The 24,643-nt window shown below is 46.0% G+C and overlaps 1 protein-coding gene across 1 annotated transcript in view; it reads left to right on the top strand.

The window, feature by feature from the left end:
- Positions 1 to 9,367: 9,367 nt before the first annotated feature.
- Positions 9,368 to 24,643, top strand: part of ppp2r5d (protein phosphatase 2, regulatory subunit B', delta) — a 76,163-nt gene continuing 60,887 nt past the window's right edge. The window contains exons 1-2 of the mRNA XM_055636252.1: positions 9,368 to 9,510; positions 9,626 to 9,691. Of these exons, the coding sequence (XP_055492227.1) occupies positions 9,484 to 9,510; positions 9,626 to 9,691 (93 nt within the window). The 5' untranslated portion in view covers positions 9,368 to 9,483. The remainder of the gene's footprint in view (positions 9,511 to 9,625; positions 9,692 to 24,643) is intronic.

Here is a 24,643-nt window from a genome sequence, read left to right on the forward strand (position 1 = left end):
ACAATAGTGATATAGGACACCAGGTCCTACTACGGTAAACTCACGAGCTACTACGGTATGACTACGTGTTAAAAAGTATCAAATTTTTACATCCCGAGTATATTTTACTCATGGACATTTTTCAACACGTTGAAACATCTTCACGAGTTACGTTTCCCGAGTACCTGCCGTTAGCGCTAAGAAATAGCATGTTGGCTTTTATAACAAGAGGAATCGAATATAGGAGCAAAGAGGTCCTTCTGCAGTTGTACAGAGTTCTAGTGAGACCGCACCTGGAGTATTGTGTGCAGATTTGGTCCCCAAATTTGAGGAAGGACATTCTTGCTATTGAGGGAGTGCAGCGTAGGTTAATTCCAGGGATGGTGGGACTGTCATATGCTGAGAGAATGGAGCAGCTGGGCTTGCACACTCTGGAGTTTAGAAGGATGAGAGGGGATCTCATTGAAACATATAAGATTATTAAGGGCTTGGACACACGCTAGAGGCAGGAAACATGTTCCCGATGTTGGGGGAGTCCAGAACCAGGGGCCACAGTTTAAGAATAAGGAGCAAGCCATTTAGAACCAAGACGAGGAAACACTTTTTCTCACAGAGAGTGGTGAGTCTGTGGAATTCTCTGCCTCGGAGGGCGGTAGAGGCAGGTTCTCTGGATGCTTTCAAGAGAGACCAAGATAGGGCTCTTAAAAATAGCAGTCAGGGGATATGGGGAGAAGGCAGGAACAGGGTACTAATTATGGATGATCAGCCATGATCACATTGAATGAATGTGATATGAAAGTGAATTAGGTGTCAAATTAAACCTTTTTATGCTTATCTGATGGGATAAATTGCAGACTTGATTTTTTAAATCTCAAAATAATAATAATAATCATAATAATAATCATAATAATAATAATAATAATACATTTTATTTGTGGGCACCTTTCAAAAGTCTCAAGGATACCTTACAGAATTTAACAAGAGTAAAACACATATAATCGGAGTAAAATAAATAATAAAGACATCACCAATACACAAATTAAAGACAGAATTCGATCCAAAGACAAAAAAAAATCAAAAACACAATGTGAAGAGAGAGCAGCGGCAGCTAAACCGCGCCAGCGTCCACTCTCCCTTCCGACAGCCATCTTGGACACAAACTAAAATAATCACTTACACACAAAAATCATCCCCCCACGATGGTTACCACTGTGGGGGAAGGCACAATGTCCAGTCCCCATCCCCAGTTCTCCCAGAGTCAGGGCTATTGAGGCCTCCGCTATTGCCTCTACGGACGCCCGATGTTCCTGGCCGTTCTCGGCGGGTGCTGTTACCCCGGCGTCGGGAGAGTCCTCTCAGCGGCTGGGCCACCTGGAACGGCCGCTTCCTTACCGGAGACCGCGGCTTCCGAAGCCGACAAGGTTTGGAGCTCCCGATGTTGAAGTCGGCGCTGCCCGCTCCGCTCCGCAGACCCGCAGCTCGGAGGTGTTGAACTCGGCGGTCACAGCTCACCATAGCTCCAGCGTGTCGATCCAGCACGGCGACCCAGGCAAGGCATCGCCCGCTCCGCGATAGCGCTCCAGCGCTGTGCCGCCACCGAAGCCGAGGTGCTGGGCGGTCCCCGCCAGGAAACGGCGCTCCACGCCCGCTGGTAGGCCACGAGGACGGGTCAGCCCGGAGAAAAAGCTGCCTCACCGACCAGGTAGGGACCGAGAAATATAGTTACCCCCCCACATTAAAAAGTCTATTTCTCCCACAAACAAAACACAGGACTCACTAGAACTACAAAAAAAAGTGAATTAAACGGACGGCTGCTAGTAAGCAGCCGTTCCCCGATGGCTCCTCCTCCTCCGATGTTGTAACATTGCTAGAAAATGTACCTGCACATTGGAGGCCGAAGGTTAGGTTGTTAGCCAAGATAGACTTTGTTATCCCTCAGTACAGCAACATCAAGAACGATACAACATCATGGTACAGCCAAGTCTATCCCTCATTGCTAGCAGCTGATGGGAAGTGGCTGTAAAGTGGGAAGCGGCTGGGGGGGGTGAGTTCCTTTCAGAGCCTGTGGGTAATTTGTCCAGGGGTATAGTTTACATAAATGACATCCATGGAAAAGTCGCAAGTACAACCAAACATAATCACTGATGATTGTTTGCTGGACCGTCCAATTAAGTCAGCTGATGATGAAGATGCTCGCCAAAAGGATCTTGATACTATGGTAGAGTGGTCACAACAATGGGGCATGCAGTTCAACCCTTCCAAATGTGAAACTATGCGTGGCACCAGAAAGAGGAATCCAGGCGAAACATCTAATATACTTGGTACCACCCTTGAAAAATCCAAACAAACCAAGTATCTTGGCATCAAATTGCAGAATGATCTGCGTTGGAATGGTCAGACTCATCATGCAACGGTGAAAGCAACAGGTGTCCTAAACTTTCTGAGGCGCAACTTTCATCATGGTTCAACTTCTGTCAAGGAGAAGCTATACTTCACCCTAGTTAGACCTCATTTGGACTACGCAGTTACAGCATGGGGTCCATACACAAATAAAAACATTTCTTCCATCGAACGTGTCCAAAGACAGGCAGCTCAATTTGTTACTAACACCTATGAGAGAGAAGCGAGTGTCACCAAACTTCTGAATTCTCTGGGGTGGAACCCTCTCCAAGACAGACGTGAAGCTCACCGTTTGACCTGTTTTTACAAAATGTTAAATGGTCAGCTCGACATAGACTACAAGACCTACACCAAAACCCAAACCAATTAGGAGCAGACGAGGGCATTCGATCCAATTTGTGATCCCAGCTACAAAGACAGATGTATACAGCAATTCATTCTTCCCCCGCACAATTAAAGCACAACCAGATGCAACTAAATTTAAAGTAGCTCTTTCTTCCCAATAACCCTTTCTGGCTTAAGCCCTCCCTTCTCCACCTCCAGTTTAAATTCTATTTGGAATATTTTGGAGGACCAAGAAACCAAGAGGGCAGGAGCATTGAGAAGGAGGGGGTCGGCTGGGGATCATCCAGCTCGGGAGCGGGTCAGCGGGCGATGGATAACAGGCAAGCGGGCGGTGGAGCTTACTCCATATGTCAGTGCGAGTAACCTCAATTGATTCCTTGTTCGCGCTGACACAGGAGTAAGCTCCACTGCCCACTGTGATGTTATCCATCACCCGCTGACCCGCTCCGCTCTATGATCTTTGCTCTTGAGCTGGTCCCCTCACTGTTCAGACGGAGAGCACTGCCAGAGGTGAGCGGCCCGGCAGAAGGCGCTGAGATGGCAGTTGGTTCCGCTGTCCAGTGATGGAGGCCGCTCGTAGGCGAGCTGCTTCCCTCCCCGGCCATAATGCGGTAGTTCTGGGCCCGGAGAGCCGCGGCAGCGGTGAGTGAGTGTTACTGGCATGAACCCAACTCCCTCCTTCTCAACAATGCTGCCCTCCCCGCAACTTTACCCCTGGCTAGACTCCCCACATGCTGTGAAAGGAACTCTCCCCCGAATTGTCATATTACTCATGACACATGAATCATTTATCATATATTTATATTTCTATGAAAAAATTTCCCAATTGGGCCCCGCACCTCCTAAGGCCGGCCCTGGTCCCGTGACAGAAAGTAACCTCCAGGTTGCTTCCATTTCCCCATCAAGCCTCTAACCGTGAAAATGAGAGCATGGTTGGCAGGCCTTGATGTCTTCCCTAGGGATCCAAAGTCCTCAAAACCCTCTACTGAATCTTCAGTAATATTGTAAGAGAGGCTTGCACGTAAACTCATTTTGTCAAAGGAGACTACACATAATGTATCCCTCTCTGTCATCCCCGCAATCCTGTCTTTCAAAAGTTCAAAGATCCTAGGGAGAAACCCAGGCCTCACTTCAATATTGCACAACCACCTATGTAGTGATGAGATTGATGGAAGTGTGAAAATGCACTGGCAGAACTGATATGCTCGGGGTCTCAGGTGGTAGAGGGACAAGGCAACTACCTTGTCTGAACAACTCCATCGTCTTCCTCTTGCACTTCTACGTCCGGATGCATTACGTAACTGCGACGCAAAGTAAGACAGTGCTGGTTCTTGTAAAAATTCACCAGCCCTCTGATCAAGTCACTAATTGTCTTACTTTCTGTAGTATTCTTTCCCATTGATAATTTAATCTGTTGTACTCTTTTTTTGATGCGGAAAGTACTTGTCTTTCCTTCTTAAGAGCTCTGCTGTCATTTACATTTGGTGTGAATTGAAGATCAGGTGTTTCAGGAGTTGTAGAGACACTGCTGGGTCCTTTCTGATGAATTTGGTCTGCAGCTGAGCAGTGAGAATGTTCGGCCTGTATATTGTGTGACACTCTCAAGACAAAAAATGAGAAAGGGGAAAAGAAATTGGAAGCATATTAATGAAAATGATTAAGCATATACATTTAAATAAATGAGCATCTACTACTAATTATATTTAAAAATAGATGTGATGCACCAATTTCAATCTACCAGAAGAAAATCATGATCTTGATTTTTTTTTTAAATTAAATAAATTTAAATGTTGTATGAATTAAGCTTGAGGAAGTTTTAAATGGATGTTCTTACTTGAATTAAATACTAGTACGCATTCCACCAGCCCACACTGTGTAGCCTTATGTGTGATTATAGTTTTGTGAACATTTCACAAATGAAAATAAAAGTACCATACATGCCATTACATATTGACCATTAGCAATTATCAGTTTGGATACAATTTTCATGTTCAAGTGAGGTTATTGTCATGTGTCCTTGATAGGACAATGAAATTCTTGCTTTGCTTCAGCACACAGAACATAGTAGGCATTTACTAAAAAACAGATCAGTGTGTCCATATACCATTATATATATACACACATGAATACATAAACTGATGAAGTGCAAATAACAGATAATGGGTTATTAATGATCAGAGTTTTGTCCGAGCCAGGTTTAATAGCCTGATGGCTGTGGGGAAGTAGCTATTCCTGAACCTGGTTGTTGCAATCTTCAGGGTCCTGTACCTTCTACCTGAAGATAGCAGGAAGATGAGTGTGTGGCCAGGATGGTGTAGGTCCTTGATTATTTTGCTAGCCTTTTTGAGGCAGTGACTGCGATAAATCCCTTCGATGGGAGGAAGGTCAGAGCCGATGATGGACTGGGCAGTGTTTACTACTTTTTGTAGTCTTTTCCTCTCCAGGGCGCTCAAGTTGCCGAGCCAAGCCACGGAGCATGCTCTCTATTGTGCACCTGTAGAAGTTAGAGAGAGTCCTCCTTGACAAACCGACTCTCCGTAATCTTCTCAGGAAGTAGAGGCGCTGATGTGCTTTCTTGATAATTCCATTAGTGTTCTCGGACCAGGAAAGATCTTCAGAGATGTGCACGCCCAGGAATTTGAAGCTCTTGACCCTTTCAACCATTGATATAAACGGGACTGAGGGTCCCCATCCTACTCCTTCCAAAGTCCAGAATCGGTTCCTTGGTTTTGCTGGTGTTGAGGGCCAGGTTATTGGGGTGGCATCAATTTTTTATATTGAGCCAAAGTGTGAGAATCTCTCTCTCTCTCCCTCTCCCTATCTATCTATCTGTCCGGCTGCCGTCCGGATCCCTTTCTGCCTTTTGATTCGTGCCCGATACTCGCAGATGTCCAATCGGAATGGCCGATGCTCGCAGATTTCCAATCGGAATGGATCCATTTGCATGTACGGCTGCCGGCTGCATTTCTTCCTTTGATTCATTGCCACGCCCAATCCAGACGCTCAATCTCCGAGATCTTTTCCAGTTCGGTAGAGATTTCGCTTTTCTTTCTAAGTATCTGCTCCTCATTACATTTCGTCGTGTTGAAGTACACGTTTTTAATCAAACCCTTCCCCCCCCCCCCACCCCCAAGTATTTCAAAAATAAACTGGCTTCTCCATTTACATGTCAGCTTCCAACACACTTCGAAACAAAGTTGCAAGACAGGAACACTCTGAACTTTTCACTGCTGCAGCAGGCAGGGAAGGTGCCATTGGAATCTGAACTTTTCACTGCTGCAGCAGGCAGGGTAGGTGCCATTGGATTTTTTTTTTAATCCACTGCTGAGGGAGGCAGGGCAGTGTTGGAATCTTACTTTTGAGAACGGCTTCAGTTCCATTGGAGGAGACGGGTGCATGGTGGAATATTGGGTTGGGGGATCACACCATTGGGGGAGCAGACCCAACGGGTCTGCACTTGGTGTAGTTTTATTTTAAAAAGGAAAAAATTACTTGCCTCTTTGCTGCTTTAAAGGCGTTGGTGAGGATGGGAGGTTCTCATTCTTCCTCTTGAGTAACCTGCGTTGGGAAGACAGACGTTTTGGTGGGTTAGGAATGTCAAAGTAACCTGCGTTGCAACTGCATTCCAATTTAGCCTTTAGTTCTTGGTCTGTTATTGGAAAAGTGGTCAAGTTCAAAGTGTTCAGAACAAAGACAACAGTTGGCTGACAAGTACACCGGAGTTCGGTGTAGGAGATCTTGTCGACAAGTATTCTGGACCCACTGTTGACATCTGAAATTACAGAAAATATTATTTAGGATTAACTAATAAGAAAAAAAAGATTATAACTACAAGCCTGCAGAATGGATGATGTATCACTTAAGTGCAATTGTTTTCAGTTGTGTGGAAAGACCTGTATATTGAAGATGCATTTTGACCTTAATATGTCAATTTACCTTAAATGTCGAAGAGCTTATTAAAATCTTCTTACAACGACCATTAAATATTTTATTTCTATCCTCTTTTGGACCTAAGGCATAGCAGGGCTGCCAACTCTCACGCAGAGTGAAGGGAGGGGTAGAGGGAAGGGAGAGGGAGAGAGAGAGAAGGGGGAGCATAGGGAAGGGAGGGAGAGAGAGACTTGGTCTAGGTAGAGGGAGGGCGGGGGGGATGGGGAGAGTGAGAGGGAGAAGGGGGAGAGAGAGAGATCGAGAGAAGGGGAGAGAGAGATCGAGAGAAGGGGAGAGAGAGATCGAGAGAAGGGAGAGAGAGATCGAGAGAAGGGGAGAGAGAGATCGAGAGAGGGAGGGAGATCGAGAGGAGAGGGGGAGAGAGATCGAGAGAAGCGGGAGAGAGAGAGATCGAGAGAAGGGGAGAGAGCGAGAGAAGGGGAGAGAGAGAGGAGGGAGAGAGAGAGAGAGAAAGGGAGAGAGAGAGAGAAGGGGAGTGGGAGAATGGGGAGGGGGAGTGGGAGTAGAGGAAGGGGAGAGGGAGAAAGGGGAGAGGGGGACGATGGCACGTTATAACGCGCAGCTGTCCCATTCCGACCGCGGCTGCCGAACCCCCCGCCCCACCATTGCACCCAAAGATTATAGACGGAGCTTTATAATCTTTGATTGCACCCTTCTTCACGGCGGGCTTGTGATCTTTGTTTGTGATGTCTCGACAATTCGAGGGACATAACCGGCAATAGCCGCCGCGTTCCCGGACTCGAATCTGAGCTTGAAAAATCCCGTGGTGGGCCTAATGTGTCTCGCAGGCTATATTTTGGAGACCACTGCCTTACAAGAACAAAACCAAAAATGTACAGAAGTGTTAAAATTGATGACTTTATTATTGTGGCAAATAAAGATCTATTAAAAATAATTCTTAACAACTTTCTAATGTACCGACAAACCTAGTACTAGTTTCCCAATGACCGTAGATGGGAAAACAGAAAATGACATTTTCAGGACAGAATAGTATCGACAGAAAATAATAAAATTTCCTCACCTTTCATTATTGTTAGGGAACCTAAAGAATGACAGGTCGGCTGGTCTAGATTGACGATGAGAGCAATTGATAGCAGAGCAGTGAGATGAAGATTTAGATCTTCTCTCGGTAGGCGGCGCGGCTCTGGCCAGCAGCGGCCTCTGCAGCCTGTCCGCGTTTTTATTATTTTTGTCTGTGTTTTTATGTAGTGTTTGTTATTTTATGTTGGGGTGTGTGTGTGGGGGTGGGTTTGGGGGGTGGGGTGTGATTGGGGGGGGAAACGTTTTGAGCCTCTCCCGTTCCTGGACTCGACCTGAGCTTTTCTCGTCGGGCCTAATGTCGTCGTTGAGGCCGTAACGAGGAGCCCCGCCTTAACAGGAAGAGACCAAAATGTCAGGTGTCGACTCACCTCACGTCGCGGAGCTGGCCGGGTCCGGAGCTATTGGAGGAGCGCTGCTGCTGCTTGCTGATGTGCTGTTGCTGCTGCTGCTGCTGCTGCTGCTGCTGCCGGAGAGTCGGAGGCTCTCTACAGGTCACTGACGACGGCGCCCACGGCTCCCTGGGGGGAGACCGCTTTTCGGGGCTTCTGGAACCGGCGACTTCTCTCCCGCCCGAGTTGCTAGGGGACGAAGAGCTCCTGGAGCGGGGCCTGACACCGCTGCCCCGCGCGGCTTGGAATGGCCGCGGACTTTGCGAGCGCACACCAGGGGCTCTAACACCAAGACCCGGTGTGCGACCTCGCACCACCCGGCGTGGCTTTAATGGCCGCGGGACAATCGCCATCGCCAGCCGGGGGCTATGACTTTGACTCTGACATCGGGGGGGGGTGGGGGAGAGTGCAGTGGAGAGATACGTTTATTTGGCCTCCATCACAGTTATGTGATGGATGTTTATGTTAAATGTAATTATGTTGTGTCTGGGGTCTATTTGTGTGTTATGTATGGCTGCAGAAACGGCATTTCGTTTGGACCTCCAGGGGTCCAAATGACAAATAAATTGATTCTGATTCTGATTCTGAGATGTAGACGCCATGACGGTAGTCGAGGCTGCCCGATAAAATAGGCGCCAACAATCACGCATGTCATACCAGGTTTGTCTCGCTGGGTGGCGCTCTCTAATCTTTGGTGTGAACCAGACCAGCGCCTGCAGTTCCTTCCCACCCACTCCGCCCGGGGCGGCCCCCAGCCAATGGGACCGCGACACCCACCAACGTCAGCGGCCGGGTCACCCGCTGCCAGCGGCCAATGGGAACCGGAATCTCGCACCGGATGTGACGTTCACACGGGGATTTAGCCAATAGCGTGCCCGGCCTTGCAGCGCCGCCGCCATTTTGGCCAATCGCAGCGGAGGAGAGGTGGCGGGCCTTACTCCGCCAATGGAAGAGCGGCTGGGCGCCGTGCTCGGCCAATGGCAGTGGAGGAGAGGAGCAGAGGGGAGGGCGGGGGAAGAGAGAGGGAGGCGAGACTCTCTGCGTACGTACGTACGTACGTCACTTCGTACCTCAGCCATTGACGGGTACGTATGTACGTACGTGCGTGCGCGCCTCTGCTCTCCCTCAGCTAGTCAAACGCAAAGATCCTAGAGGATCTTTGGTCAAACGTACGCACGTACGTACGTATGTGCTGGCGTGCGTCCATCCCTTCCTTCCTCAGCCGGTACGTGCGCGCAGCCGTCCCTCCGCCAATACGTGAACGTGCGCGCGGCCGGCCCGCAGTGGGCGAGCGAGCGAGCGCGGGCGGCGGGAGGGGGAGCAACGGCCGCGGCGCGAGCGGATCGGGATCGGGATCGGGATCAGGATCAGGATCAGGATGCCGAACAAGAGCAAGAAGGAGAAGGTACCGGCGACCGACCCATTCAATACATCACTCAATTAACCACCGATCAAAAGTGTCAGTCTGATAATAACGCGCGTCTAATGGTTTTTCCCCCTTCTCTCTCTGTGCCCCGCAGGAGCCCAACAAGCCCGGCAAGAGTCCCAAGAGCAGCGGCAAGGATGGCGGGGATAACGCGGAGGAGGTAAAAGGAAGGCGGGCGGGCTGGCTGGTTGCTGCTGTCTCTGGCGCTGGGCGCCCAATGCACTCTCCCTCTCCCCCCCCCTTTGTTTCCTGGCGGCGGCGGCGAGGCCCCGGCCCCAGGCCCGGCGGGTGGACAAGCGGGGACAGGGGACAAGATGGGGCGAGGGTGGGGCGGGCGGGGGAGGGAAGGAAGGGCAGCTCCCTAACCTCTCTTCCCCTGGAGAGAGAGCAACGGCAGCGTTAAAGGTGCACCGGTGGCTTTGACAAAGAACTTCCTCTGCAAAAGGATTTCATATCGAAATCCAGCTCCCAACCTGTGTGTGTGTGTGCACACACGGATTTCTGCAGTGGTTGTGGTGGAGAAGGAGGGGAAGGGGATTAAGGTTCACAGCGTTGTGTTTTGGTTGGATAACATTGACCACCATTCATAATGTTTACAACAACGATGTTTTGCACCTATGGATTGTTCCTTAAAGACGCGAGTAGACGGGGCTTCAGCAGCTCATGGCATACAATTCTTAGACATTTTAAGAATCTATTCGTTAGATTGCTTTGCATTGATATGGATACCCTTTGTACTTTCTTTAAACTATCTGAGCGGGCCCGGGGAAACAGGAGGCAGGGTGTTTTGATTTTGTGTTTAGAACTTTTTTTGCACAAACTCAACAGTAATCGTTGAAGTTCGCAGTCTATAAACTACCTCTGTATAATATGTTCTGCTAATTGCCCTCTAATTATTCGTTAATGTTAATCAGTGAATAGGTGGGATCCAAGGATTTTAATGCTCGATTTTTAATTATCTGATTTGGTTAAAAATCATCACAAAGTCCTAAGTACAGAAAAAAACCCATTTTGGCATCCAATCCCTTCTCTTTCCCCTCCTTCCAATCCACTGTATTTTCTAAAAAGTCAAGTTACTCTGCTTTATCAAAAGCATGGTGAAGTATTTGCTCATGGTCACCAAATTTGTAAGTGCTATTCAAGAAGAATTGGCGCAGAGTCCATTTATATGAATGATTTGGTCATACTGTTTTATTTGTGAATTAAATTTGGACATCACTGCAATGTTAGATTTATCGGATGCTCCTATTCTTGAGAATTTGATGACACTTTGACTTGCCCATCTTGTTAACTTTGTCCCCAAAGTATTGTGACAGGACTTTGTACAATAAAAATAAAAGAGCCGCAAAATATTTCTGTTGGAATGGGGTGTGACCTCAGAGATCAGCTGAAAATTCTGTTTAAGATTCAGAAAATCCAAGTAAGTAATTTGGATTTTAATTGCAGTAGTATTAAGTGGAACAGAATATTTGTAAAAATTGGGAGGTTACAGATTTCTTAATGTGTTCCAAGGAATTCACAATCTGTTAGCACAAGGGAAGAATTTAAGGAATTAATTTGGGTAACAGGAGGCATAATGTGGTTTGGAGGAGCAGCATATGAGGTCGAGTGAGAAGATAGACACAGAAAGCACTGAAGTGTTGTAAAAAGAGTATGGAAGGGTGAAATTAAATGAACAATAGACAATAGGTGCAGGAGTAGGCCATTCGGCCCTTCAAACCAGCACCGCCATTCAATGTGATCATGGCTGATCATCTCCAATCAGTACTCCGTTCCTGCCTTCTCCCCATATCCCCTGACTCTGCTACCTTTATGAGCCCTATCAAGCTCTCTTGAAAGTATCCAGAGAACCGGCCTCCACCGCCCTCACCGAGGCAGAGAATTCCACAGATTCACAATTCTCCTTTCTAAATGGCTTACCCCTTATTCTTAAACTGTGGCCCCTGGTTCTGGACTCCCCCAACATCGGTAACATGTTTTCTGTCTCTAGCGTGTTCAAACCCTAAATGGAAGTTAAGAAAGCCAAAAATGTGCATGTTAAGTGCATGCAAAAAAATGTTAAGAAACCATCTTTTTGAGGGAAAGTGAATTTGAAGGAAAAAAGATTTATTACAAATGAATAAAAACAAGTTTGTGTGGGGTTAGAAGACATGGATATGGTTTAAAATAATTATTTTGTTTCTATTATTCAAAAAGATAATTCATGTTCAAAAAGGGTAAATGTCAAGACCAGGATAATGTCATCTTGGGTTTCAGAAAATGCAATGAAGGTTATAACTATTTTGGTATGCCTCACGACTGGATGACATTAAAAGATGAGCCTAGCAATTAGAGACAGGTTAATGTTTGATGGTGGGCATATCTTTATTATTGGATAAAATTGAAGGATATTTCAGCGTAGGCCATTTGACAGCTCATGCCTGATATGTCTTTGAGATGCCTTTGTCAAAGGTATAGAAATAAAAGTACACTGCCAATTAATTCAGAACTGTCAGAATGGATTTCTTGTATGTTTGATGTAATCTTCCCTAAACTACATATATGTATAGATACACACTGAACTTTTTTTTTCCTCGTTTATCATATTGTTTACTGTACAAAGTTTACATATTTTGTTCTGCTGCAGCAAGTAAGAATTTCATTGTTCTATCTGGAACATATGACAATAAAACACTCTTGACTCTTGTATTGGCTGAGGCAATACGAGAGTCAAGAGTGTTTTATTGTCATATGTTCCAGATAGAACAATGAAATGGGATTTTTTTTAAGGGTCCGCCTATTGAGTGGGTAAGTGCTGAGGATTTGGCTCGAGGAGGCTGAGCAGAGGGTAATGGTAGGTCTATTGTTTTTCTGTGTGATTTTCTTTTTTTTCCTGTTGATCTTGGTGCAGTAGAGATGGCAGGTGGGATAGTGAAATGCTCCTCTTGCAGGATGTAGAAAGTCAGGGAAACGTCCAGTGTCCATGAGGAGTACACCTGCAGAAAGTGCCTTTAGTTGCTGCTGCTTACAGAGTTTGTTATTAACTGGAGCTCCAACCTGATGACTTTGGGCTCATCTGGGAGTGTGAGTGTCATTGCTAGAAGTCATCGTAAGGTGATCATGACTAAGTTACAGCCAGAGAAGAGATGGGCAGTCACCAGAGCTGGGAGGTCAATGGCCATGGGCCTGACTCTGAGGCACAGTGGGATAGGATAAAGTCAGGCAGAGCCATAGTGATAAGAGACTCGGTCTGAAGAAGGGTCTTAACTCCAAACGTCATTTTCTCCAGAGATGCTGTCTGACCCGTTGAGCTACTCCAGCTTTTTGTGTCTATTGTGATAGGAGACTTGTTAGTTAGGGGAACAGATTCAGTGGCAGCAAACAAGACTCGCCAGTGGTGAGTTCCAGCGTTCAGGGTGACTCGGAGGGGTTGCAAAATATTCTCAAGGAGGAGGTAGAGCAGCACAACATCCTTGTGCACGATGGGACAAATTATATGGGTATGGAAAGGGATGAAGTCCTATGGGGTGAATATACGGGAATTAGGCAATCGTTTAAAAAGTAGGGCATTGGGAATTATCTCCAGATTACTTGTGAATGGGAATTTGGAACTCATGAATGTGTGGATTGGGTGTTGGTGCAGGGGGCAGGGTTTCAGTTTTTTTAATTAATTGGGATCTCTTCTGGGGGCTGACGTATCTGTACAAGAGGATGGGGTTGCACCTGAACTGGAGGTTTTTACTATTGTGGGGTGGGGGTGAGAACCAGTGTAGATTGTCAACAAATGGAAGGACGGATGGTAGAGGTTAGGGCTGGTAATTCTCAAAGGACAGATGGGCATAGAGAGGTTATGGAATATGGTCAAACTGATGAGCTCATGTCTGTTCATTTCAACGCAGGGAATATAGTAGATAAAATAGATTAACAAGTACTGGTTGTCTGAAGATGTGAAGGCTTTGGAGAGGGTGCAGAAGAGGTTTATGAGAATGCGTGGTTTAGAGGGTATTAGCTATGACGAGAGGTTTGGCAAAGCTAATGGTTTCCTCTTGAATGTCAGAGGTTGCGGAGACACCTGATGGATGTATATAAAATAATGAGATGCATAGAGAAGTTTAGACAACTCAATGATTAGAGGGCAGAGCGTTAAGGTAAGAAGGGCAAAGTTTGAAAGAGTTGTGCGGGCAGGTTTTTTTTAAAAATATGCTGGAGGATGCCTGGAACCACTGCTGGGTAATCTGATGACTCTGGATACTGTCTCAGTGCATTGCTGCTATTCACGGAATGTGTCTGAGATACTTATCTAAGAGGTATCTACGTGCTTGTGTATAGCTATACTTTTGTACAAAAATGAATTTCATTGTACCTCTGTACATATGAATATAAAGTGCCATTGAATTGTGGGCAGATCCGAGAGTGGTGTTTTTTTTTTTTTTTTTTTTTTTGTTTTTTTTATTAGAAGTTAATACAGCACAAAACAGTACAGTGGCACCTAATTTTAGGTGCCAACTATGTAATACCGTAATCCATTCTATGTACAACCTCTAGTTTTATGTTATAAGAAGGAAGTAAGCAGGACAAGAAAAAGAAAACAATAGAAAGGGGAAAAAGTGGAAAAATAGATGGTAGAGAGTAGAAAAACGTGAAGTGTGTATATAAAAAATAAAAAAAGGAAGAGAGAAAGTGGAAAGTAGAAATAGAAGAGAAGGCCCCTTAAAAGAGAATTTTACAAATCTGTATTCGGAGATGTAGATCTATCCGCGTCATGAACTGAAATCAGCAATCCTTACGGTACCGCTGCATCACATGATTCCAAAAAGTCGATGAAAGGAGACCAACTCCTTAAGAATTGGTCATATTAGAGAGTGGTGTTTTACGAGGCTTTTAGATGGGTACATGGATCTGGGGGGAATTTGATCATGTGCAGGCAGAGATTATGTTTATCTTGGCATCAGGTTCAGCACAGACATTGTGGGCCGAAGTGCCTGTTCCTGAGCTGTACTGTTCAATATTCTTTGAAAGCGCTTGTCATAAACTGCTCTCTGTCCCTGTGCCTCTGGGCTACTCGCTTTGAAAACAGTATATAATATGAAAACAATTAAACTGTCCAGTTTAATACTTGCATTCTTACCATTAGTTTATGAATGTCAGTGGAATAGACAGATGTCATGATGGCGATGACTTGGAGATCATAAAATAATTGACACTGGTAGAAAGTTATATGCTATTGGAAGTTAGCAATGAATGGTCTTGTTGTAATTGGGTCCAGATAAATATGTGGTAACCTATCTGGTTAATGTATATAATGCAAATGAATGAACATTTTTGTTTAGAGTAAAGGTCTTTTCACAATGTGTTCAAAGATAATTCTCCATGTATTTCAGGGATGTGAAGTGCTTTTGAAGATAGCAGGATGGGTAGATTAAAGCTGTTTTCAGTTGTTAGATAAATTACAAAATGGTTGCAGCTTTCAAGGAGGCCATTCAGTCTATTGAGTCACATCTAGCTCTGTAAAAACAAACCAATAAACCTTTGTGTTACCCTGTAAATTCTTTCTTTTGAGCTACTTATCCAGCTCCCTTTCAGAACATTGCAACTGAATTTGCCTCAATTACTTCCCTTGCTGATATATTCCAAACCATATGCTCTACCAAAGAATTATCGTTCTGTATTCTAGTCTTTGACTCTTCTATTTCTCAGAAGAGTTTCTACCTTTCTACTTTGCCCAGAACTTGAATAGTTCTGTTAGATATGCTGGTAATCTCTTCTAGTCCTCGGAGATCGAACAGCTGCTTTTATTTCCCTCAGGACTTGAATCATTTTACTAACATACTTTTAATATCCTCTGGCTTCTCTCTCTTCCTAAAGCGTGGTGTCCAGGATTGAACACAATAATTCAGTTGTGACCAAACCAATGTTTACGATTAGGGGGGGGGGGGTAGCTTAGCCCTTAGCCCTTAGCCCTCAATGGCATTGCAATCACAGTCACCAAGCCCAGCGTCAGAAGATCTTTCAGGTGTGTGTACCCTCAGATTAACTGGACCTGATAGCGTACCTCATCGCGTTCTCAAAATTGTGTGTGGACCAATCGGCTGGAATTGTTCCTGACATCTTCAGCTTCTCGTTAGTGAGATCTGACTTTCGTACCTACTTTAAAGGGGTCAACAAAAGAGCGTTCACTTCGCGGCCCTGTTTCCACCAATCTTTCCACCACCACACACAAGAAGCGACAAGACAGACGCCATGGTATGCAGATGTGGAGAAATTGTTCAGCTCTGGCTTTTAATCTTGTGTGTGGATTTGATAAGAAGAAGAACCTACTTTAAAAAGGCTTCAATAATATGGGTGCCCAAGAGGAGTAAGGTGACATGCCTAGTTGACTACTGTCTGGAGGCTCTTACAATTGCGGTGATGAAGTGCTTTGAGAGATTGTCTATAGCGCATAGCATCTCCTACCTCACCTGAACACACCACATTACCGCCACAATAGATCAACAAGGGGAGATGCAATCATGCAGGCTCTCCATTCTGCATTGGACAGTACTTGGATTACTTGGACAATAAAAACACATATGTTAGGCTGTTGTTCATAGACTTTTGCTTAATGTTCCAACACTGCCACCCCCTTCAAATATGTTACCAAGTTCTGGGAACTGGGTCTCTGCCCATCCATTCGCATCTGTATCCTCTACTTCCTCATCAACAGAACACAATTGGTATGAATTGGCAACAATACTTCATCCATGACCATCTGCATAGGGGCACCTCAAGGGTGTGTGCTCAGTCCTCTGCACTACTCACTGTAGTATGACTGTTGTAAGACACCGTTTTAACTCCATAATTAACTTTGCAGATGACACCACTTTTGTTGGATGAAATATGGATCATAATGTCGAAGTATAGGAGGGAGGACAATTGTCTGATTGAATGTTGTCAGGCCCTTGCTCTCAACTTCAGTGAAACCAATAAACTTTAGAAGGGATGGATCCACAGACCTGTCGCCTTAAATAGGTTGCTGATGGAGAGTGTCAACAACTTCAAGTTCATGGGTGTGCCAATCTCTAAACTCAGCATATTTATGCAAGCATAAAGAAAAATCATCACTGCTTTATTTGGAGATTCAGTTTGTCGACGAATATTCTCTGGGTGTACGTTGAGAACATATTGACTGATTGCATTGCGGCCTGGTTTAGCAACTCGAACACCCAGGAACAAAGGAGATTGCAAAAAGTGAACATTCCCTGGTCCGTCATAGGTATCAAACTCTTCACCATTGAAGGAATCTACAGGAAAGTTTCTCTCAAGAAGACAGATAGCTTCATCAAGGACTCACACTATCCTGGTCACATTCTCATGTCACTGCCATTGGAACGAAGATATAAGGAGTCTGAAAACTAACGTCCAGATACTGGAACAGCTTCTTTCCAACTACCATAGGATATTGAACACTACGAACTCCAAGCTATGGTCTACCTTAGTTGCACTAGGAACTAAGACATTGTTTTGTTTTTGCACTATATGCTTTTCTAATTATTGTACTTTTTTGTTTATTGTAGTATTGTGTATTATATATTGTGTTGTAAAACCTGTTTTGCTCCTGAAAGTAAGAATTTAATTGTTCTGTTTCGATGCATATGAAAATGAACACTCTTGACAACATGTAAGAATTGACATTTGTCTGCATTAAATCTAATCTGCCACTAATTTGCCCATTTCCCATCTATCTGTTTCCTTGACGACTATAACTATCCTCACAATTCACTTTGCCGCAATCTCTTGTGTCAATAACCAGTTTGGTTCTGCCTGTGTTTTATAATAGCATCGATCAGCTGATCTGACTAGATGGGTGTTAATGTCTACATTTTTTATTCTACATTGGAAAGAATGGGTCACAATAAATCATCATGTAAAACTGTTTCATGCTCGTCGACATACAGCGCAAGTTTTCTGGTAAACCAAATTCACCAAGTATATTGTGCTAATTCAATATCCTGTCCTGGGACCCAGCCTTGGTACATGTCAGTAGTATTTGACCTCATTGGTACTGGCACCTCCACCGTTTTATTCTGCATTGAGGCCTGATCGCCTCTGTTTCTGCAGATCTGAGCTAGTGGCTTTGAAGTACTTTAATTTTCATTGTTGTGTCTCTCGCTACTGTTGGTTGGACTGCTGACTTCTTCCTAAAATGGCAAGTTTCAGTGGAGGAAGAGGATTAAGAAGTCATGCTGTCGTCTACAGCTTGTGGAAGAGATTGTGCTGGGCTCTAAATTAGCGGTTGCCCGGTTGCAAATGGCAACCTACAGCCCCGCCGGGCAACCTAAAAGCCGTGCCATTTTGCCAGGCTTGGTAAGCACCCGGGACACCTATCGTTTAATTCTGAGCGGGCCATCTCTCTATCTATCTCTCTCTCTCTCTCTCTCTCTCTCTCTGTCACTCTCCGTATCCGTGTCCGGGTCTCTGCTCTCCGTTCTCTCCTCAACTGCCGGCACGGCAGGCCGCCTTATACATGCACACCTCCACGGCCTGCACATCTTCTTCCTCCACATGCGCACAACCACGGCCAGCACTATAGCGAGGATCTTTGGCCAGCACATCATCGGCCGTGGTTGTGCGCATGTGCCGCCCTGCACATGCGCACTGCCACTGCAACTGGTCGGCGTTGGCCACTTTCTCCTTCCCTTTGCATTGTGGGAGATCTGGCCGCCATTACTGTCCGGTCGCCGCCTCGCTGCGACCGCTGAAAACCAACGCAGAATCACTCGCTGGAGCTGGAGTAACTCTTGCTTCTTGGTTTCCTGGTCCTCTTGGTCAGTGTTTTTAGTTTAATTTAAAGATACAGCGTGGAAACAGGCCCTTCGGCCCACCAAGTCCACTTGTTCTATCCCACACATTAGCGACGTAAGTCAAGAGTGTTTTATTCTCTCACGTCCCAGTCAGAACAATGAAATCCTTACTTGCAGCAGCACAGAATATGTAAACTTAGTACTCTAAACACTGTTATAAACGAGAAAACAAAACAGTATTATATATGAATATATAACTATACATACACACAATTTCCTTCCTGGAATTAATAAAGTTCTATTACATAGTATTGTGTGTGTAGGAAGGAACTGCAGATGCTGGTTTACTGAAGATAGACACAAAAAGCTAGAGTAACTCAACAGGTCAGACAGAATCTCTGGACAAAAGGAAAATATTACGTTTTGGGTTGTGTCTGAAAAAGTTCCTGCAGACCTTTGGACTGTGGAAGGAAACAAGAGCACCCGGAGAAAACCCATATGATCAAAGGGAAAAGGAGCAAACTCCATACAGACAGCACCCATATTCAGGATCAATTCTGGGTCTCTGGCAATTTTAGGAGATGGGAAGATGTGCCCAGTGGTGGTCATTTGTTCCTTGCGCCCACGGAAATCCCCGCTCCCATCCATCCCAACCACGGTGCAAAAATAATGTGCAGGAAGTCTGAAGGAGGATCTTCCATCCAGAGGTACGCGGATGGGAGTGTCGGCCCAGGCCCGCAGCCAGTGCGGAGGGGAGGCGCCGGCCCCAGCTTGACTGCCTGTCCCGCCGGCGGGACAGGTGGGGTTGAGCTGGAGTTGCTACTTCTTTTCCGCGCCACCTGCAGGCCTGTGCCGCCGCTCCCGCCGACCCTGGGCCATCCCCGGACGAGACACACTAGGTAGGACGAGGACGGCCCAGCGGCGGGTGGTTAGGGACGAGACGCAGGTCTGCACCCATGCAGCCGCACGGCCGCCGAGAGTGTTTATCTCGAGCGGCTCATGACCTGTGCGTGCGCAGTCGGAATACCAAATTCGCTTATTGAGCAGAGTGCAACGTGAGTTTGATAGGTTATATATTTCAGCACTGGGAAGATCATTTGGCCTATTGGGTCCATGTTGGCTCCGATCGGAACAGTGCCATCAGTCCCATTTCCACTAATTTCCTCATAGTACTGCAATTTGTGCCGTCTTTAATACTCATTAACTTTTGATTCATTTGCAATTTAATGTACAATAGTCTATTAATCTACCAGCGCATCTGGGATGTGGGAGGAAATTGAAAACCCACATATTCACTGGAAGAATGTGCAAACTCTACACAGTTCTCAAGGCAGGAATAAACCAAGGGTTCTTGTATTTGTGAGGCAGCAGCATTAAATGAATATATGTATATATATTTTTAACCTGCGACACAGAAAATGCTAGAAAAACAGGCAAATCTAGCAACATCTCCGGAAAGAGGAAAAAAATCATAGTTTTGGGTCTGCATCCTTTTATCAGAACAAGAAAAAGATCGCATCGCAAATCACAAAGACAGTGACAGAAGGACGGTGTATTGTTACAGTCAGAATTTGTTTAGATGGCCTTAGAAAAAATGATCAAATGGGATAATAAAAATATGGCAATAAGTAGGAAATGGGGGTGACAGGTGTGGAGAGTTGAAATTGATTAAAGGGGCAGAAAGATCACAAGGAATTCAAGAACTGTTCGAGCTTGCAATGTTTGAAGTGAAATAATTTATTTTGAAACGTTGAATGTGATAAAGCTTAAAGTGGAATTGTGCATTAGGATAGATTTGAAATGGTGATTGCTCTTGCAGAGAGCTCAAGAGCATGGCATGAATTGTGGGTCTTGGATTGCAATAAGAACAGTGACATGAAACACTAGATAGTTTGAACATATAGATTATGATTTGTGGCATTGAGCTTTCCATGTCTGATTTAGATTTTAAGTTGAAATCCACATGGGATTAGGTTTAGGTCAGGTAATATGAATACAATCGAGCCAAATACAAAATATAGGGTGAAGAGAAGAGAAAGATACCTTAAACGCCGCATGCTGTATGTACAGGCAAATATCCTCTTGCGTAAATTTGGTGCGTGTGCAGATGTGGTGAAGATGTCGCTATTTAGAGCATACTGCACACCCCTCTACACTGCGCACCTGTGGTCGAACTATTTAAAGACAAGTATGCAGAGACTAAAGGTGGCATATAACGATGCCATGAGAACACTGCTAAGGCAACCTAGATGGTGTAGTGCCAGTAATATGTTTGTGGCTGCAGGAGTCAGTACTTTAGAAGCTATCCTAAGACACCACATGTATAAATTCATTTGCAGGATAAATGACTCTAAAAATGTGCTTATTGTGACCTTGACAAACATAAGGGTTAGCACTACACTCTACGAATCCCAGTTGTGGAGACACTGGTATCGTTGTCTAGTTGTAGGACATTGATCATCTTTTAATCTGGATTTTTAACTTGAGTATTGTGGGTTTTTGTTAAATATAAGTTATGATGTTTTTATGTGATATACAGGTGCACAACCTTTTATCCGAAAGCCTTGGGACCAGACACTTGTCGGATTTCGGACTTTTTCGGATTTCAGAATGGAAGATTTTTAGCGTAGATTAGGTAGGTAGCGCGGGCGGTTTGAAAAGTCTGGAGCAGCTGCCTCCTCCCCAGAGACCGGGAGAATCATTGCATAAATGTTAGTCAGTTAGTTTGGAGGGATTTTATGTGGTGGTGGTGGTGTAGGGGTGAAGGGGGAAACTTTAATTCTTAGTCCCCTACCTACCTGGTCGGCGACTCCCAACCTCGCGGAGCTGGGGGCTCCGTCCGGCCGCGGGCGGCGCCGGTTGGAGCTCCGACCCCGGCAACTCTACCCCTGGCTGCGAGGCGCTCCAAATCCAGCGCGGCCCGCGGCCGGACGTCCCAGCTCCGCACCAGCGGGGAGCGGGCAATGCCTTACCGGGTCGGCGTGCGGCAAGCTCCGGAGCGCTGTGGCCGCCTTCTTCCAACATTCGCGGAGCGTCGCTGGATTTGGAGCCGCGGAGCTGGGGGCTCCGTCCGGCCGCGGGCGGCGCCGGTTGTAGCTCCGACCCCGGCAACTTTACCCCTGGCTGCGCGGCTCCAAATCCAGCGACGCTCCGCGATGTTTGTGTGTCGGCGGCCACAGCGCTCCGGAGCTTGCCGCACGGCGACCCGGTAAGGCATTGCGCTGCGACGCCGCCGACTCCCGACATTCGCGGAGCTGGGGCGTCCGGCCGCGGGCCGCGCTGGATTTGGAGCGCCTCGCAGCCAGGGGTAGAGTTGCCGGGGTCGGAGCTACAACCGGCGCCACCCGCTGCCCCACCGGCCACAGCGCTGCGGAGCTTACTGCACGGCGACCCGGTAAGGCATTGACCGCTCCCCGCCTCTCTGACCAGGTAGGGGACTAAGAATTAAAGTTTACCCCTTCACCCCCCTTCACATAAAAGCCCTCCAAACTAACTGACTAACATTTAAGCAATGATTTACAGATGTTTAAGCGTCTCCCGGTCTCCGGGGAGGAGGCAGCCGCTACAGTAGTACAGACCTGGGTTGACCGTGGGTCGTTTTGGGTCAGGTTTGGCGCCAAACGCGAGCTTTGGTGCGCAGACGACATCTGGAAAAAATGGCCGGTTTTCGGAGCTTTTCGGTTTCTGGAACACCGGATAAAAGGTTGTGCACCTGTACCATGATTTTATATATATTTATGATATTTGATATGCAATGCATTTTTAATGTAATGTTGCCCCTTGTCTGGACCTTGAGTCCGTAATAAAGTTTATTAATATTATTATACCAAAGTTCAGAATCTGTGTTGTAGCATAACAATTTCAGATAAAAGGTCCAATGTCTGCTTTGAGGTAGTGTGGAGAATTGAGACTGTATCCTAGTTTGTGGAAGAATCGTTAAAATGCCCGTTAACAGAGGTAGCAGCAGTTCCTATGTCTGGTGGTACATGTTTTCAACCTTATGTATAGAGACATATGTCATGGTAACTGGCCCTTCTGCCTAACTTGTCCATTCCAACAAAGATGCCCCATCTACATTAGCCTCAACTGCCTGTGTTTGGCTTATGTCCCTTTATTTAAACCTTTCATATCCATGTACACGTCCAGGCTGTTTTAAGTGATATTGTGCCAGCATCAGCTACCACCTCTGGCAGCTCGTTCCGTATACCTAAAAAGTTGCCCCTCGTGTTCCTGTTAAATATTTTCCCTCATTTTAAACAGATGTGCTCTGTTTCTTGATTTCCCCAACTCTGAGTAAAAGATGCTATGCAGTCACACTACCCCTTCCCCTCATTACTTTGTACATCTCTTATCAGATCACCCCTTGGCTACCTGTGCTCCAATTAATATAGTCCTAACCTACCTAACCTCTCCCTATATTTTGCTCAGCCTTTTAAAGTCCTGGCGGCATCCTCAAATTTCTTCTGCACTGTTTCCAGCTTGATGACATCCTTCCTATAACAGGGTGACTAAAACTGAGCACACTACTCCAAATGCAGCCTCATCAACGTGTTGTACAAATTTATCATAGCACTCCAACTTCTATGCTCAATACCATAACTACTGAAGGCCAATTACCGAAAACCGCCTTCACCACCCTATTTACCTATGATGCCATGTTCAGGGAACTATGTAAACTGATACATCTGAAAATACCTCTGCTCGACCATACTCCCCATGGCCCTGCCATTCACTGAAGATCCTGCCCTGATTTGACTTCCCAAAATTCAACACTACACATTAATCTGCATTAAATGCCATTAGCCATTCCTCAGCCCACTTGTTCTGCTGTAGTTTTTGATGGGAGCAGGGTAAAGATTAATGACCAGGGTGGCAAAGGTCTTTGTTTGTTATCGGCGTCCCCAAGGCAGAGTGAACTGCAGATGGAGTCGATGGTTGAGAGTCTGGCCTGTGTGATGAACTGGACTACATCCCCAACCTCAGTTTCTTGTGATCTTGAGCAGAGGAGTTCCCAAATCAAGCCGTGATGCAACCCAACAGTGTGCTTGCTACTGTGCATACATAGAGGTTTGTAAGAGTTATTGGAAATCTGTTCAATTTCCTTGCTCTCCTGAGGAAGTAGAGGCATTGGTGTCTTGGCTTTTGCTGGAAACGGAGTCAGTGTTTAGACCCAGCTCGAATGAATGAAAGGTCAATGCAGTCCACCCCTGGATAATGCCTGACTTTGAAGCAAATTTGTAGCTGATAGTGTTCCTCTGTACCTACTATGTCATCCAATCGTATTTGATATGGATATTCAGCTGATTGTACTCTATTGAGCTGCTCTCCAGTTTCATTGACTATATTGGTGATGCTTGGGTAGCAGCAATTTTATTTGCTATTTAACAACCCATCCCAAAATGTTTCAGTCGATCTACGTGCTGACGGGGTGTTTCACGTGTGGAAATGGAAAGAGAATTGAAAGTTGCACAGTCATCAATAAGCATTCCTAATTCAAATCATGCGAGAGGGGAGATCCTTGTAAAGCAGCTGAAAATGGTTCTGCATGTGACATATTGTACAGCTAGGATGATTTAATCTTCAGCAACCGCAGGCATTCGCTGTTGTGGAAGAGTAATTGCAACTCGTGGCTCAATTTGACCTTGTTTGTTGAACAACTTTCCATTGATTCTTTGATGCTATATTCCACTAAATGTCTCTTGATGTCAAAGGCAGTTACTTTCAACTGACCCAATTGCTTTCCTCGTGATAGCAATATTTGGTGTCCATTGAGATCCACAAATGTCTATAAATTGCTTGATTTTTAATGTCCTTATCAATTCACTCTTCATTTTCCTGGAGGAGGGGAATTCCTGGTCGAGGATGCGTCTAGTCCTCCAAGCTGCATCTTCGCTCCCTCCTCGTGGCCTACCATCTGGATTTGCGCGGCCTTTCCTGCCCGAGACCGGCCAGAGCTTCAGCTTCAACAGCGACGCAGCACTGAAGTACCATCACGGAGTGGACGATGCCCTACCGGGGTCGCCGTGTTGGAGCTCCAGAGTGCTGGGACTGGCGACTTTGACACCGCGGAGCTGTGGTCTGCGGAGTTTCCAACCGCAGGCGGTGCTAACTCTGACATAGCAGAGCCTGGGATTCTTGCCAGCGTTGAATCTTCACTCAGCTCGGCCTGTGGACTTCGGGAGCCACGGCCTCTGGTAGGAAGCGGCCGATTCGGAGCTCCAAGCCGCTGAGAGTGTTCTTCCGACGCCGGAATTCCATCATTTGGCTAGAGGGCCTAAACATCGGGTTGCCTTGCGGTGACTGCGGAGGCCTCAATAGGCCCCGACCACAGGTGAACATTGAGGCAGATGACT

The sequence above is a fragment of the Leucoraja erinacea genome, chromosome 5 (assembly GCF_028641065.1).
Source record: "Leucoraja erinacea ecotype New England chromosome 5, Leri_hhj_1, whole genome shotgun sequence".
NCBI classification, from domain to species: Eukaryota; Metazoa; Chordata; class Chondrichthyes; order Rajiformes; family Rajidae; genus Leucoraja; species Leucoraja erinaceus.